We start from the raw sequence: 15799 nt of genomic DNA, 5'->3' as shown, positions 1-15799 counted from the left end.
ACTCTCGAAATTTATACAGTTTGAATCCCCATATTTTTCCTTATTGCATTGTTTGTTCCCTGCTTCGCTTACGTCACTCATTTCCTTAAGACTTATCCCACAACTTCTGTTTATCCTGTTTTGTCCGTGACAAACTCTTATCTCTGACTCCCATAAGGGTGTTTGACGTCAGTCTATTATAGATTATTGATTAGGCATATCTTTTCTTCTATCAGCATCTATTTCCATCCAGAGGCCACTTTGACCTCTTTGATTAGGGTTTGTTCCTGTGTCCCCGTATAAGGGGGAAACAGATGCTTTCCTGTTTGCCCATATATCCACTATTGTTCTGTATTCACGTCTCATGCTTTCTTTTTGCTGAATATGTATTTTCTCATTCCTATTCTGTATCAGAATTTATACTTGCAGAAATAACATTAATTCAGAATGCAACCCATTCTAAAAGATGAAAGACTTAACAGCAATCTAGGTTTGTTCAATATATCATTTCAATTGCATGATACTGTAATCTTTTGCTATAAATTCTGTGTCTTATGGTCCTGCTCCACAGCTACCTAATGAAGGAGCAGCACTCCGAAAGCTAGTGCTTCCAAATAAACATAGAGTATTAGAGTCATAGAGATGTACAGCACAGAAACAGACCCTTTGGTCCAACTCATCCATGCCGACCAGATATCCCAACTCAATCTAGTCCCACCTGCCAGCACCTGGCCCATGTCTATCCAAACTCTTCCTATTCATATACCCATCCAGATGCTTTTTAAATGTTGCAATTGTACCAGCCTCCACCACGTCCTCCGGCAGCTCATTCCGTACACATACCACCCTCTGCGTGAAAAAGTTGCCCCTTAGGTCACTTTTTCCCCTCTCACCTGAAACCCATGCCCTCTAGTTCTGGACCCACTCACCCCAGAGCATGTTGAGCTATAACCTGGGGTTGTGTGATTTTAAAAACAGTGGTGAGAGGGAAGCTAGGACCCTGCGGCGCTCAATGAATCTTGCTCCCCCCTCCGGAGCCCCAACAGAAGTGGTGTGTTACGTCATCACGCTGCTACGTCTTTTTTTCCCCGCCTGTCAGGCGGATGAGACGGACAGCCCTGATCCCGGGGTCCTCCAGCTCCACGTCTCCATTGGGGGAGGAGTTGCTGTGGTTGGGGAGGGTGGGAAATCCACAGGCGGACAGCGGCACCAGGACAGCCCCGAGTCTTTCCCCGACCCCCCAGGGGGAGGTGGCGGCTCCGCTGTTGGTCAGCGGGTGAGTGTTGAAGTCGGTGGGGGCGGTTGTCATCTCCATCCGGCCTCAGGGGCCTGCTCTTCAGCTCCCGGGCAGTTGTGGGCCTCAGTGAAAGCCCCGGGCTTACCCTCTTCCATGGGCCGCGGGTTCCGGGGGGCGGTGGGGGGACCGTTTCTACTCGCCTGGAGCAAGTGTCTTACTTTTCAACGACGCCCTGGTTTCATATACGCTGTGAGATCAGGTCCAATCGACCCTCTATTTCTCACATTTTATGTGAATGTGTGCCTTGTTCGTCGTTAAACTCAAAAGTATTCCAGCTAAGACTACTCTTAACAGCCTGAGAGCTCTGCAACGGCCCAGTTGTTAGACATGCCTTCAACCTGTTTCAGGATGGTTTGTCAACAGCACCCTCAATGTAAATAAACCATCTATAATGTTAAACGTGGCAGGATGTACAATAACTGACCACTCCTACATGGAAGGAGTGTGGTTTCAAAAACGGAATAAAATTGCACCATTGGGTTCTTTGAGTAGGAGGCTGTCTAGTGATGAGTACTCTTAACCTGTGTAAAGGTGTGGCTTGGAGGCCTTGAGACATCAGTGCCAGAAGTACCTTATGACAGTATCCTGGATCTGCCTAGCATCTGCTGTTTCATCAGTTACTATCCTATAAGCATTACTTGCATTTTGAGGTAGAGTATTTATGGTATACAAGTGCTAGGTCAGTACTATCTCCACTATAGAGACTAACCATTTCCTACTACTGGTCAATGAATCTTCCTGTCACCACATTTGCCACCAGCAGCATTTGAGGTTGCTGTTGAATAAAGACTCAAATGTGTCATGCACAGACAATTTGCAAACTTTAATTCCTATAAAATACATTATTAAAGTTGAGATTTCCATATATGTCTTTATGTGAATAAAATATCAATGCTGCCCTACCTGTGTTTGTGGACTTAGTTTATAACTGCATGTTTCTGCTGTTCTGGTAGAATTAACAGCTACTGTGAAATGTCTGTCTTGTGATATAATATAAAGAACTGTAGATACTGGAGCTCAATTGCTGGTGAAACTCAGTAGTACTGACAGCATCTGTGAGGGGAAAAATCAGAGTGAATGTTGAGTCTGACTTATCTGAACAGTTCTGATGAAGAGTCACCAGACTTAAACCATTACTCTGATTTATCCCTACATACATTGCCAGACCTGAGTTTTGTTATTTCCTTTTTGAAGACTACTGATTCAAGCAGAGCTCATATTTGTTCTTGCTATTTGTCATTCTTCAAGTCATATTAAACTAAGGTTCACGAGACCATATGGATGAATGGGAAAGATTCCATGATGTTGCATTGACCTGGTTAGAACCTGTTCCTCAAATATTAACACGAAAAAGAAACAAATTAACAAATCATTACTTTCATTGTCTATTTATGAGGTAATATAAGGTGTCATTCAGAAAATAATAACTGGTGTGAACCACTTTGCACTGCTAAGTTACTTTGTGACTTTAAAAAGTACAAACACTGCGAAGAATCACAGTCTTGGCATTTGTGCATATCTATATTTCATTTTGGACATTAGCCAGTAGAATTCAATGGTACATTCTGGCAAATTTCACCATTGAAGTTAATGGATCAAATTAATATACCCCTTTCCCTATGAAGCCAATCGCATTTATATGATGGTCATTGTTTAGTTAGACCTTTACAACTCATGTTTTGTACTGTAAGTGTCAGTGCACTGCTCACAGTTCAGTTTGGATAGTTTGAGTAAATCGGTATTTAATGTTCTGCACTTTGTAGACTGACTACTGTTCTATATATTATTTGTTTTGATTTGTTTCTGTTAATCATTTGCTGCATATGTCCTCCAGGTATTTAAATGTGCTTTTTTTTTGCTCTTTTTCTGAATAGGTCATGTCGTGATACTTCTTTCAGCTCCAACACCAGTAGTGCAGGATGTCATGGTTGGTTGAGCTTGCAGGGAAGGCAGAAGACTTCTTAAATAAAGTGGACCAGGGTGCAGCAGCAGCACTGCTAACTACTCCTATTGAAAATGTAACAACAACACAAACATTGAGCAGTGAAGCTGGATCTTCCAGTCAGTACTCTATCCTGAATGAGCCGAGTAGTAAATCTGATCACCAAGCCCACATGAGTATTAGTTATGTTTCTTCTGCTGCTGGTAACATTAGGAGACAAAAGGCCACCCTCCTTTCTGGAGCTTCTAATGTGTCCTCTTCTTCACACACCTTTGACACTACAGCCAGTGCAACTGCAAGCTCATCTCATAGCAAACCCTCAACACAGTTTGTCAGACCAAAAAAGACTGAGCCAAATGATGACCAACTCTTTGATTTCTTAAACAGTTCAGAAAAGTCATTAAATGGCAGAGCAGACAACAAACGGGAGATAACAAAGCCTTCCGCACCAAAAGGTCATTCCCGAACTTCCAGTCTCAGTTCAACATCCACTTGCACCATTAACATGAAGCCGATAGAGGAGAGCACTGTCCAGGATGATTCTACTGACGGACTTGGTATGAAACAGTTTCAATAAAAATAAATCTTGTTTCTCTTTACCAGTGACTAGTATTTTTTAGGTATGGTTCTGAACATGCAAAATGTTTGACTTTCTTGTCATTGCTACTGTAATTTAAATGCTATTTTGCCAAATTTCAAAATTAGAAAATCACATTCAATGTGGGTGAGCAACTTGGATGGTGCATACAGTTTGCATGTTGCATTTTTCTGCATTCAAATTCAGTATAAAGTGTGAAAGCCTGTGTTTAGTTGAATAGTTACTTACATAAATTAATTCAAACAGTCTCAACCTGTTGCTACTTTGAATCACGTAAAAATGCACAAATTATCTGCCTCTGAAGCCATCAAAGATGGCTGATATGAGAAAGGAAGGAAGGTATGATGAAAAGAGTGGTTAAAACATAAAGAAGCAAAGTGTTTCTGCCTGTCTGCCTAAGCTGTGTGGGTATTTGTAGGTAACGCAGGTGGAAGGCTTTCCATTTGCCTAAATGTGTATTAGCTCTTGTGATGCAGTGGTAGTTTCCGTATATCTGAGGCTGCAGCTTGAGTTCCACCTGCTGAAGAGGTATCTCATAACATTCCTGGACAAGTTGACTTTAAAAGATAGCTGGCCTCAATGTGTAGAAATAATGAAGTAAATTGAAATGGTACTTTTTTTGAAAAGAGCCCTTAGCTTTGCACTTCTGGTTGATACATGAGCATCAGGGACGAGACTATAATTGATATCTATTTTAATTTTCTTTCTCCTTCCTTTGGAAAGAGGCAGGAATTATAAATGTTACTTTCAGTCAAGTCGGAGTGCTGTAGAATGGATTGCTTTGTCCCATTGTCACCTCTTTCCATCATGTGTTTTGCTCTCTTAATCATATAAAGTACTGTGGATCAACAAACGCTGACCTATAATTTAGGTAATTTGAAGTTCAGAAAAAACAAGATTATATTACTGAGCAAAAATCCTTTACATATCTATTTTTGTCCATGGTCTAAGTGTCTTAGTACATAATTTCTACTAAAAAGGTTCTTGCTGTTTACTGTTAGAACCAATGGTCTCTGCATTTAACAGTAATTAGGAGAACGATGCAGTTAATCTATTTATTTACTGTTTATGTTGGCAGAGTAATAATTATTGCAGTTTCAAGTTTCCTGATTAAAGTCAGCAACATGTACAAAGGTTTGCTAAGCAGAATAGTTCAGATTGTTAAAACAAGGAAGTCGATGTCCAACTTAGAGAGTCTCCAGACAGACGTTTATACAAACCCACTGACTCCGATAACTACCTGGACCACACTTCCTCCCACCCAGGATCCTGCAAGAACTCTAACCCATTCTCCCAATTCCTCCGCTACATCTGCTCAGACAAGGAGGCATTCCACTCGTGAGCATCCCAGATGTCCACCTATTTCAAATAGCGTGCTTTTCCTCCCTCTGTCATCCAGACAGCCCTTGACTGCACCACCTCCATTCCCCATTTCCCTGCTCTAAACACCCCAGCCAACACAATAAAGACAGAGGCCCCTTATCCTCGTCTATCACCCCATCAGACCCCACACCAAACACATCATCCTTAAACATTTGCGCCAACTCCAACTAGATACCACCACCAAGAATATTTTCCCCTCCGCATCCCTCTCTGCCTTTCACAAGGACTGTTCCCTTCGACCGTCCTTGGTTTGCACCACTCTCATCACCGAACCCCCAGGTACCTTCCCCTTCAACTGGAAAAGATGCAAAACTTGCTGGTACACCACCCTCCTCACCTCCATCCAAGGTCCCAAACAGTACTTCCAGGTGATAGAGTTCACCTGCCTCCCTTCCAAAATAGTTTACTGCATCAGGTGCTCCCGATGTGGTCTTCTGTACATCGGGGAGACCGAGCGTAAACTTAGGGAACGGTTTGCCAAGCATCACAGCCGGGGCCCACAGGAGCCGACTGGACCTCTCGGTCACCGTCCGTTTCAGTTTCCCCAACCACTCCTTTCCAACATGTCCATCCTTGGCCTCCTGCATTGCCACAATGAACCAGACCGCAAATTGGAGGAACAACACCTCATCTTCTGCCTGGGCTGTCTACAGCCTGGAGGACTCAACATTGAATTCTCCAATTTTAAATAACCTCCCTTCCCATCCATTGAATGCCTTCCCAGCACCTCCCTCACCATTCCACTCCTCCTTGCCACCAACTTGATTCGTTCCTCCTATTGACCAACCAGGTCGTATCTTCTGCCTGTCTTCACCTATCCCCACCCCGCCACCCCCTTTATCTGCAGTTCCCTCCCCACACCCACCCCCAGTCCTGAAGAAGGTTTATGCATGAAGTATTGACTTCTCCACCACCTGATGCTGCCTGGCTCGCTGTGGTCTTCAAGCCTCCTGCCTACCTATTATATAAATGTTTGAAGCAGACAGTGGGAGAGAACAGCTTAATTTTGGTTTGCACAAGCAAAAAGCAATCGGGGATTACCTTAGAAAGGGGGGATATTTACAGGAGGAGCTTGCTATCGTAAGAAGGCCATTGTGGTCCTCTGATCAAGGAATCCAGATGTCTCCAATATCAGGAAAGTTAAGTGCAGTTCACTTAGATATAGGATTGGGAATACAGTCTTGAATTCATTTCAGTGTTTGTAATATTAATAATTCATCAGAAATTTCCCTGTGCATGAAACATGTTGTTTTCAGTTAATCAACAGTAGGACCCTATAAACATATGATATAAATGGGGTTTTCAAAATAAATTTTCATTGACTGCCAGGGAATCCTAGGTATTGTGCTTCGGAGAGTCTGAATGTTTGCTTTTGTATAGCTTGTCCCAGCCATCTTGGAAATAACCCAGTACATGGAGTGACTGTTGATTTTTCTGTTCTGTAAACCTCACCTTTTTTTTTATAATTGCATATTTAACTTGGCAATGAGGGCCATCATCGCTGCAGTGATTTGGGGTGATGATGGGAGAGGAAAAGAGTGCTAGCAGCACAAAGGGACCAGGTCATTGATGTTCCGCCAGAAAGAGAGTGCAGTAAACCAGTTATTCCTACCTATGAGTTCAGCTGGATTGGGAAAATCAGGTTGGTAGCAGATCTCAAGAAAAGGAATTCATGGGATGTCTGCAAGACGTCTTTTTTTTTTGGAGCAGCTTATGTTAGAGCTCACTAGGGAACAGGCGATTCCAGATTTAGTTGTGTGTAATGAGGCAGACTTGATTAGGGAGCTGAAGGTGAAGGAATTCCTAGAGGGACAGTGACTACAATATGATAGAATTCACCCGGCAGTTTGAGAAGAAGATTGACTCAGATGTAACAGTATTCCTACTGAGTAAAGGTAATGAGATAGGAGCTGGCCAGAGTTGATTGGGAGTGGATCCTAGCAGCGAAGATAGTGGAGCAGCAATGGCAAGGGTTCCTGGGGGTAACTTGGGAGGCACAGCAGAATTTCTTGGGGGGGAAAAAACATACAAGGCAGAGGATGAGGCAACCATGCCTGACAAGGGAACTCAGCCACAGCATAAAAGCAAAAGCTTACAAAGTGGTAAAGATTAGTGGAAAACCTTTTAAAGCTAGCAGAGGATAACCAAAAAAGTAAAATGTGGGAGAATATAAAATATGAGGAAGCTAGCGAGCTAGTCATACAAAAAGTTGTAGGAGTTTTCTTTAGATATCTAAAAGGTAAATGATTGGACATTGGACTGCTGGAAAATGAGACTGGAGAAGTAGAAATGGTGAAAAAGAAATGGCATAGGAACTGAATAGGTGTCAGAATTTCAAGAAAATCAAAGGACAGAGATGAGTCTATTAGCTATCACTACGGAGAAGATGCTGGGGATGCTGAAAGGTCTGAAGGTGGATAAATCAGATGGACTATATGCCAGAGTTCTGAACGTGTAGGCTATGGAGATTATAGAGACATTGATGATCTTTCAAGAATCACTGCAGTTAGGGAGAGTCCAAGAGGACTGGAAAATGGTTAAGAAGGGAGGAAGGCAGAAGCAAGGAAAGTTATAAGCCAGTTAGCCTGACCTTGGTCATTGGTAAGATCTGAGTCCTCTATTAAGGATGTGATTGCAGAGTACTTGGAAATGCATGGTAAAATAGGGTGGAGCCAGCACTGCTTTGTCAAGGAAAGATCATGTCTGACAAATCTGTTAGAATTCTTTGAGAAGGTAACAAGCAAATTACACAAAGAAGAGCTAATGGACATGATCCAATTGATTTTTTAGAAGGTCTTTGATAAGCTGCCACACAAGAGGCTGCTAAATAAGATTGGAGCCCATGGTGTTAGGGGAAAAGTTACTGACTTGCATAGGATTGGCTGACTGGCAGAAGGCTGACAGCAGGGATGTAGTGGAGTTTTGCAGGGGTCAGTGTTGAGACCACAACTATTTGCGTTTACATTTAAGTAGACTATTTTCTAAACTGGGAAAGGCTTCGGAAATCTGAAACACACAAGGACTTACAAGTCTTAGTTCATGATCCTCTTAAGGTTAACATGGTAGTTAGGAAGTCAAATGCAATGTCAGCATTCATTTCAAGAGGGTTAGAGTACAAGAGCAGAAATGTACTTCTGAGGCTGTATGAGGCTCTGATCAGACTGCTTTTGACTATTGTGAACAGTTTTGGGTCCCATGTCAAAGGAAGGGTGTGCTGGTGATCGAGGGGATCCACAGGAACTTATGAAGTGCTTGTCTATGAGGAGTACAGTGAGTCTGTACTCAATAGAGCTTAGAAGGATGGGGGGAGAATTTCTTTGAAACCTGCAGGATGCTAAGAGGCATGATAGAGTGGACATGGAAAAGGTGTTTCCACTTGTAGGAGAGTCTTGCACCCAAGGGCACAACTTCAAAGTGAAGAGATGACCCTTTTAGAATTGAGATGAAGAGGAATTTCTTCAGCCAGCAGAAAGGCTCCGAGGAAAAGCCAGGACCTACAGACTGATGGGCCTAATGTTAGTGATGGGAAAGTTTTTGGAGGGGATTTTAAGAAATATGAATTATAAGTATTTGGAAAGGCAAGGACTGGTTTGGGATAGTCAGCATAGCTTTGTATGTGGGAAATTGTGTGTCTCAAATTTGATTGCATTTTTAGAAGAGATAACCAAGAAGATAGATGAAGGCAGAGCGATAGACATTATTTACATGGACCTTAACAAGGCCATTGACAAGGTTCTGCATGGACGGTTGATTCGTAAGGTTAGATAACATGGGGTCCATGGAGAGCTAGTCAATTGTCTTGATGGGAGGAGACAGAGGGTGGTGGTATGGGGTTGTTTTTCAGACTGGGAGCCTGTGATCATCAGTGTGCTCAATTATCAGTGCTGGGTTTATTGTTTGTAATTTATATAAACAATTTGGATGAGAATATAAAAGGCATGGTTAGTAAGGTTGCAGATGACACCAAAATTGGTGGTATAGTGGATAGTGAAGAAGGTTATCTCAGAGTACAACAGGGCCTTGATTGACTGGGTCATCAGGCCGAGGAATGGCAGATAAAGTTTAATTCAGATAAATACAAGGTTTTGCATTTGGTGAGACAAACCAGGACACAACTTGCATAGTTAATGGTAGGGCCCTGGGAAGTGTTGTCAAGCAGAGAGAGAGAGATGAGGGATGCAGGTACATAGTTCCTTGAAGGTGGCATTACAGGTAGACAGTAGTGAAGAAGGCATTTGGCACACTGGTCTTCATCAGTCGCAGCACTGAGTACAGGAGTCGGAATGTTATGTTACAGCTGTACAAGACAGTTGGAGTACTACATACAATTCTAGTCACCCTGCTTTTGGAAGGATATCGTGAAACTGGAAAGGGTGCAAAAAAGATTTACAAGGATGTTACTGAGACTGGAAGGTTTGAGTTATAAGGAGAAGCAGAATGGCTGGGAGTTTTCTCCCTAAGAGCGATGGAGGCTGAGGGGTGACCTTATTGAGGTTAATAAAATCATGAGGGGCATAGATAAGGTGAATGGCCAAGATGTTTTCCCCAGGATAACGATGTCCAAAACCATAGGGCATAGGTTTAAGGTGAGGGGAAAGACTTAGGGATCTGAGGGGCAACTTATTATCACAAAGGGTGATGCATTTATGGAACCAGCTATCAGAGGAATTAGTAGAGACGGGAACAGTTACAACATTTTAAAAGTGCATGGGTAGGTAAAGTTTAGAGGGATGTGGGCCAAATGCTGACAAATGGGACTAGTTCAGCTTAAGAAGCTTGTTCGGCATGGACTAGTTGGGCAAAAGGGCCTGTTTCCATGCTGGATTACTCGGGATGGGTAACCTGTGGAACTCATGACCACAGAGTGCAGTGGAGGCCAAGCCATTGAATGTATTTAAGACAGAAATAGATTGGTTCTTGATTGGTCAGGGTATTGGTTGAAAAAGAGATATCAGCCATAATTGAATGGTGGAACAGACTTGGTGGGCCAAATGGCCTAATTCTGCTTCTATATCTTATGGTCGAGAGTGTGGTGCTGGTAAAGCACAGTAGGTCAGACAGCCCTGGACTTATGCCCAAAACATCGATTCTCCTGCTCTTCAGTTGTTGCCTAACCTGCTGTGCTTTTGCAGCACCACACTCGACTCTGATCTCCAGCATCTGCAGTCTTCACTTTCTCCTATATCTTATAGTCTTACAACTTCAGTTGAAAGCCAAAATGTCATTGCAGCCAATGTGACAATGGCAAGGGTCTTTGTTTATGATGGTGCAAGGGATGAACGGAATGAAAAGGAGTGGGAGTTTGCCACTTACGGATATGGAGCTAGGAAGATCAGCAAAAGTAGAAGGTAGGAAAACGTGCGAAAGACTTTGCACCTTGTATAGAATTGTTGACTGACACCTAAGTTTTCCACCAGGAGAATGCTAAGAACACTAACAAGCGAAGCTGTGGGCCCTCCCAGGGCAATTTCAAGTTTGGCTTGATGGCAAAGGAATTGTGCGACTTTTGGGCTAGCAGTTGGATAGGATAGTGAAATAGAAGCTGTAAAGGTATCGGGAAACAGCTTTAGTGTGGGGGTTCTGGAATAGAGGCCTGAAAATGGTCAAGACAAAATAAAGGAATCAAGAAGTAAGTGATTCAGTGCAGCAGCCAAATCCCCCATCCGCATACCCACAAGTTATCTGTAGGTTCTGAAATGGCACAGAAATTCTCTACCAATTGATGTGTTGCAAAATTTGATCATGTATACTTTATAATTAAATACTGGCAGAGGAGTTGCTGTTTATTCTTATGTTCTTAAAAGCTGTATGGTTGGACCACATTAAAGCACACATGGATGCCGAGTGGGATGCATTTAGAATGTACATGATACTTTCTTTTCATCTAGTTGAATGTTCAGCAAGACTGAATTTGACAAGACTTAAAATTCCAACATGGTACTGCATTTCACTCCACTGGGAGGCATGGATTAGAAAATTGGATATGGTGATCAGCGCCTCAGCTAGCACACTTTTTTTCCAATTCCTAAAATTAATTAGGAAAACTATTGCCTGTCAGGTACGAAGAGCACCACCCACACCTCAGTTACCAATTCACAGTTGCATTGTGTAAAGCTGTTCAGACAGCTGCAAAGTATAATCTTGATGTTTGAACGTTCAAATCTGTTTTGGACCACTATAGGTTACTGTACTGTCAGTGAATTTTGAATTATCTACACCTATTGATAGAGGTTGTGACATAACATATAAAAATCAAGCTAGTCTTTGAAAGTGTGAATTAAGTTATCCTTAATTTTTCATTTATTGGTTATTGTTTTAATATTTTCAGGTGCCTCAGAAAGCTCTAATATGAGCGACGATGCCCAAATAGAGCCTTCAAAAGAGCAAGCATCAAGTATTACAGCTAGCAGAAGTTTATCAGCTAAAGATGAGAGTCAGTCACTTGAGCTATCAAACCTACGGCTTGAGAACCAGCTGCTGCGGGGAGAAGTTTCCTCCTTGAACCAAGAAATGGCTTCAGTGATTGAGAGATCAAAGCAAACACAAGAAGGTACGACAGGAATACTAGCACTTGACTCTCAGAATTGCATTCATTACGTGCATCCACGACTTGGGTACAAACAGACCGTTTGTGGTAATTATATAATCAGGATTCCAGGCATATGTTTCTAATTGTATGTCACACAAAGCATTTTTTAAAATATGTAATCTATCATTTAGGGTCAGGAAAAGGAAAAGCTCTCATAGTCCTTATCAAGGTTCCTTCAGTTTCAGTTTGTGTGCAATCATCTTTTTGCACTGTTTGACCCCGTTAGAATAAATACCTGGCATCGCATGCATGCATCTTGAAGGGGTGTTGCTTATGTTCTGGCCTCTTTATTCCCTGCATGGCACGTTCTGATTGCTGTGCACGCACTGCCTTGGAGGGAACGTTAATCATTATTGTTATTTAGGCTAATGCGTGGCACAAGTGAACTTGAGCAAAGGCAGGTTTAAAAATATTGAACTGAAATATTTTGCTCCTGAAAGCTCAATTGATTTAATCACTTAGCTTTGTTCCAGGAGAGATTGTTCAAATTCAAGCAAAGAACAACCAAAAGCAGAAAAGAAGGCCAGCTTACTTGACAACTTACATTAAAATGTAAAGAAACCTGGATCATATTTGAAGGATAACCATTTTTAAAATTAGTTGGCTGATCAGTATATCACAAGACATTGCACTAAGCCATGCTCCAGTAAAGCTCTCAGATTTTATTGGGGTGAGTTAAAATGAATGCAAGTGTTATCAAGTGGGTTCAGAGAAGTAGACAAATAACAATGGAAAGTAATTCAGTTAACCCTCAACTCATTCCCTTCTGGGTGATCAAATTGCTCTTGGTACGTGGGTGGGTCATTTGAAATCTTTAAATTAGCTGCGTGCTCCATTTTTGTGAAGTTCTGTATTGAATTTTGGTCAGGTTTCCGTATCTCAAGAGGCAAGACAAACCTTAAATGGTGCTCTTTGAGCTGAGTATACTAGGAATGTTTTCTCCACTTCTAGACCACACCTCATGATTTCCATCTTGATTTCCACCATCATCTCCCATCCCTGCTCTCCCTTCCTCCATTCATTTATCTCTGCTGCCCTATCCCAGACTGGACAGTGTTAGTTGTCAGCCTGAAAACCTGCAGAGAAATTTAAATGTTGTCTTCATGTTCATTTCAGCAGAAATTCTTACTTTCAGGCTTCCTGATCAAATGCCCTTACTGTATTCTCTCCGTGACTCCAAACAGCTATCAGGAGTGTTGCCTATGCTAAGCCAGTGAGCTCAGCTGAGTAATGGTAATGAAGACAGTAATTGGCTGCAGCCAATTTTTTTCACTCCTATATAGAGCATATATATTCAACAAATTAACAACACTAGACAGTGACACCACTGGACAATGACTCTAATGGCCATTATGCCAATATACTAATACTACATACCACATCTTGTGCTATATACTATTAAACTAAGACCTTAATTTATTGTGATAATTATAACCACAAATGCTGGCTGTGTGGCCATGTGCATTTCACTTAGTATTATATATGTATGACATTCATATTCCATTAGAGTCTAGTTGCACTGCTAGTTATTTTCACCGTTGTTTGTTTGGATGTGCTCGTCTGTATTTTGGCCTAATCGTTTCTTACTAAATGTTTTTGTTTTTAAGAGTTAAATAAAGCCAGGAAACAGATTGAAAAATGGAATACTGAAAACTCCAAGTCCGACAGGATAGGTAGGGAACTGCGTTCCCAGATTGATGACCTGAATGAGGTGCTGGGTGCCAAGGATTCTCAGCTGGCTGTGCTCAAAGTGAGACTGGAAGAGGCAGATCAGCTTCTGAAGACACGTAATGAAGCATTGGAGCTACTCCAGAATGAAAGAAACAGGTTTTATTGAATTTATTGGCATGTACATTTTCTACTGGATTCTAATTTCCCATCTAGGACTAAACCCATGAATAATCACTTGATAGTACCAGATCAAACATCACATGAAGACAAAACTGTAGATATTTTGGTCAATTGCATCAAAAGCTGTAGATATCTCAGAATGGACAAGGAGGGAAAGATTTTAGTCATGGTTGCAAAAAAAATGTAATTTGACAAGGATTATTTCATTTGAATGGGGCAGGAAACCTGATTGGTGGGCATGTATTTGGGAAGCACCAAAGTGTTCAGTGATATTGCAGAATGGGACTCTGGAGATAGGCTGGTTGTCTTCAAGGAAGAAGGGAGCTAAAAGTGGCTTTTATTTTTTGACAGAAAATGTAATGATGTCAGATTTGAGGAAGATGTTGGAACAGGACCTGAGAAAAGGGATCCATGAACCGTTTTCCAGCTTGGGTCCCAGAAAGGGAAGGTGTGGTTAATGTTTGGGTCAGAATAGGATTTTCAGGAGCAAGGTCAGCTTGGACAGAGCATGGGAAAGAAGAGAGAGAATCTAGAGAAAGAGGGCTGAGGGCATTGGCAAGCATTTGGAAACTTGACCCAGTGGTCTATGGGAGGGGAAGAAAGTCAGAGCTCCTAACCTTACTGGAGGAGGGTGATAAGAAATGGAGGATGGTCTGAGCTGGAGAAGAGAAGCCAGGCTGTATCTAGGTTTTATTGGATTATCTTTGGACAGTGAGTGAAAGAGAAATGGGAAGTGGGATCTGTAAATGCTTGACATGGTTCTGCCAGATCTGATGATAGATGACTAAACCAGTTGTGCACCAGAGATACTCAACTGTGCCTCATTTGGACTTGAATGGTGATAAGGTGTATACTTGGGAAAATATGGTTGTGTATGTGTAAGGGGGTCTTCAAAGGCCTTGGAAACTGTGATTTTATAAATTAATAGCTTCATAAATGTAATTATAAATTGTAGTTCAAAGGCTTAAAATTTCAAAGCAGGTTAGTAAGTGATCGGATGGAAAATTCTTTGTCCAGAACTCTACAGAAATAAATGAAATTGAGAAGATGAATGTGAGTAGGAATATAACAGTGATTAGATATCTTCTTGTCCATTTAACAGTTCCAATACGTGTAGCGAATGTGATAGCAGGGATCATGAGATGGCTGTACAGAAAAATATGTTTTGATGGAGAGATTTTAAAGAAAGGAGAGACATAAACTTCAAAGAGAAAGCAAGAAGAGTTGAAAAGGAGGTTGAAATGATTTGAAAGTGAGAAGTTGCTTAGTGCTGAGGGAGGAAAGGAGTGGAAAACTTGATGTATAATTTAAATGTCTGATAGAAAGCAACAGTTTTAAATGAGCAACATGAAGCAATAGTAAAAAATCCTCAAAGGATAAGTTACTATAGGTGCACAGAGACTAAACCAAAATGTTTTGGAGATAGCCACTGTTTTGAGTGGGCAAGTGGAAATGCAAGCTGTTTGGGCAATACTCTTTACAGAGGAGAAAAGTCATGTCTCAACAATGTCTCTTTCAAATCTTGTGACCAACTACAACAAGTTAATGGATGGCAAGGGCTATGTTCTGAGGGGGATATTAAGTGATAGCCAATCCATTGTAATTGACAACATGAAAGTGATTGAAACTTTGGTTGTAAACTGGGTTCCTGTTGATTTTTGGGTGATTCAAGGTATCCCTTTAATTTTTTTTAAACTGTCAACCTTGTGAATTTCAAATATACTTTTTTTTTTGCAAATATATTTATTAGCAAATTTTTTTAACTTTACAAACATATACAATTATTGAAAAATGCAACCAATAACAAATTTCAGTATAATAAAAAGAAAAAAAAAACATAAATTACAATACAACTACTGTCTACTAATTACTAACTGACCCTATAATACAAAACAAACCCTAACACTATGCAAAGCAACACCAATAAATAAGTAAATAACTAATAGATCAAAAAAAAGAAAGAAAAGCAAAAAAACCCACAGAATACAGAACAGCTATGGATGTAGATTTGCTTGCTGAGCTGGGAGGTTCATTTCCAGACGTTTCGTCACCCTACTAGGTAACATCTTCAGTGGGCCTCAGGCGAGCAAACCTACATCCAGACAAAGGGACCAAAACAGCCCATAAGCTTCCACAGCGGTGACTTGGGAAACGTTATAG

General features: G+C 41.3%; 1 protein-coding gene across 2 annotated transcripts in view; it reads left to right on the top strand.

Annotated features, from left to right (window-relative positions):
- Positions 1 to 1102: 1102 nt before the first annotated feature.
- The window catches only part of golga5 (golgin A5), a 44064-nt gene continuing 29367 nt past the window's right edge, over positions 1103 to 15799 (top strand). Inside the window, exons 1-4 of one of the 2 annotated variants that reach the window (XM_087989687.1) lie at positions 1103 to 1255; positions 3151 to 3775; positions 11528 to 11749; positions 13396 to 13615. In XM_087989687.1, coding sequence (XP_087845813.1) covers positions 3196 to 3775; positions 11528 to 11749; positions 13396 to 13615 — 1022 coding nt within the window. In that variant the 5' untranslated portion in view covers positions 1103 to 1255; positions 3151 to 3195. Of the gene's footprint in view, positions 1256 to 1409; positions 1650 to 3150; positions 3776 to 11527; positions 11750 to 13395; positions 13616 to 15799 lie in introns of those variants that run through there. The other variant, XM_087989688.1, reaches the window with a different exon arrangement.

The sequence above is a fragment of the Chiloscyllium plagiosum genome, unplaced genomic scaffold (assembly GCF_037043375.1).
Source record: "Chiloscyllium plagiosum isolate Xiang-an unplaced genomic scaffold, Cpla_swu_hap1 HiC_scaffold_8, whole genome shotgun sequence".
Classification (NCBI taxonomy): Eukaryota; Metazoa; Chordata; class Chondrichthyes; order Orectolobiformes; family Hemiscylliidae; genus Chiloscyllium; species Chiloscyllium plagiosum.
This window is presented reverse-complemented; position numbering and strand designations above follow the sequence as displayed.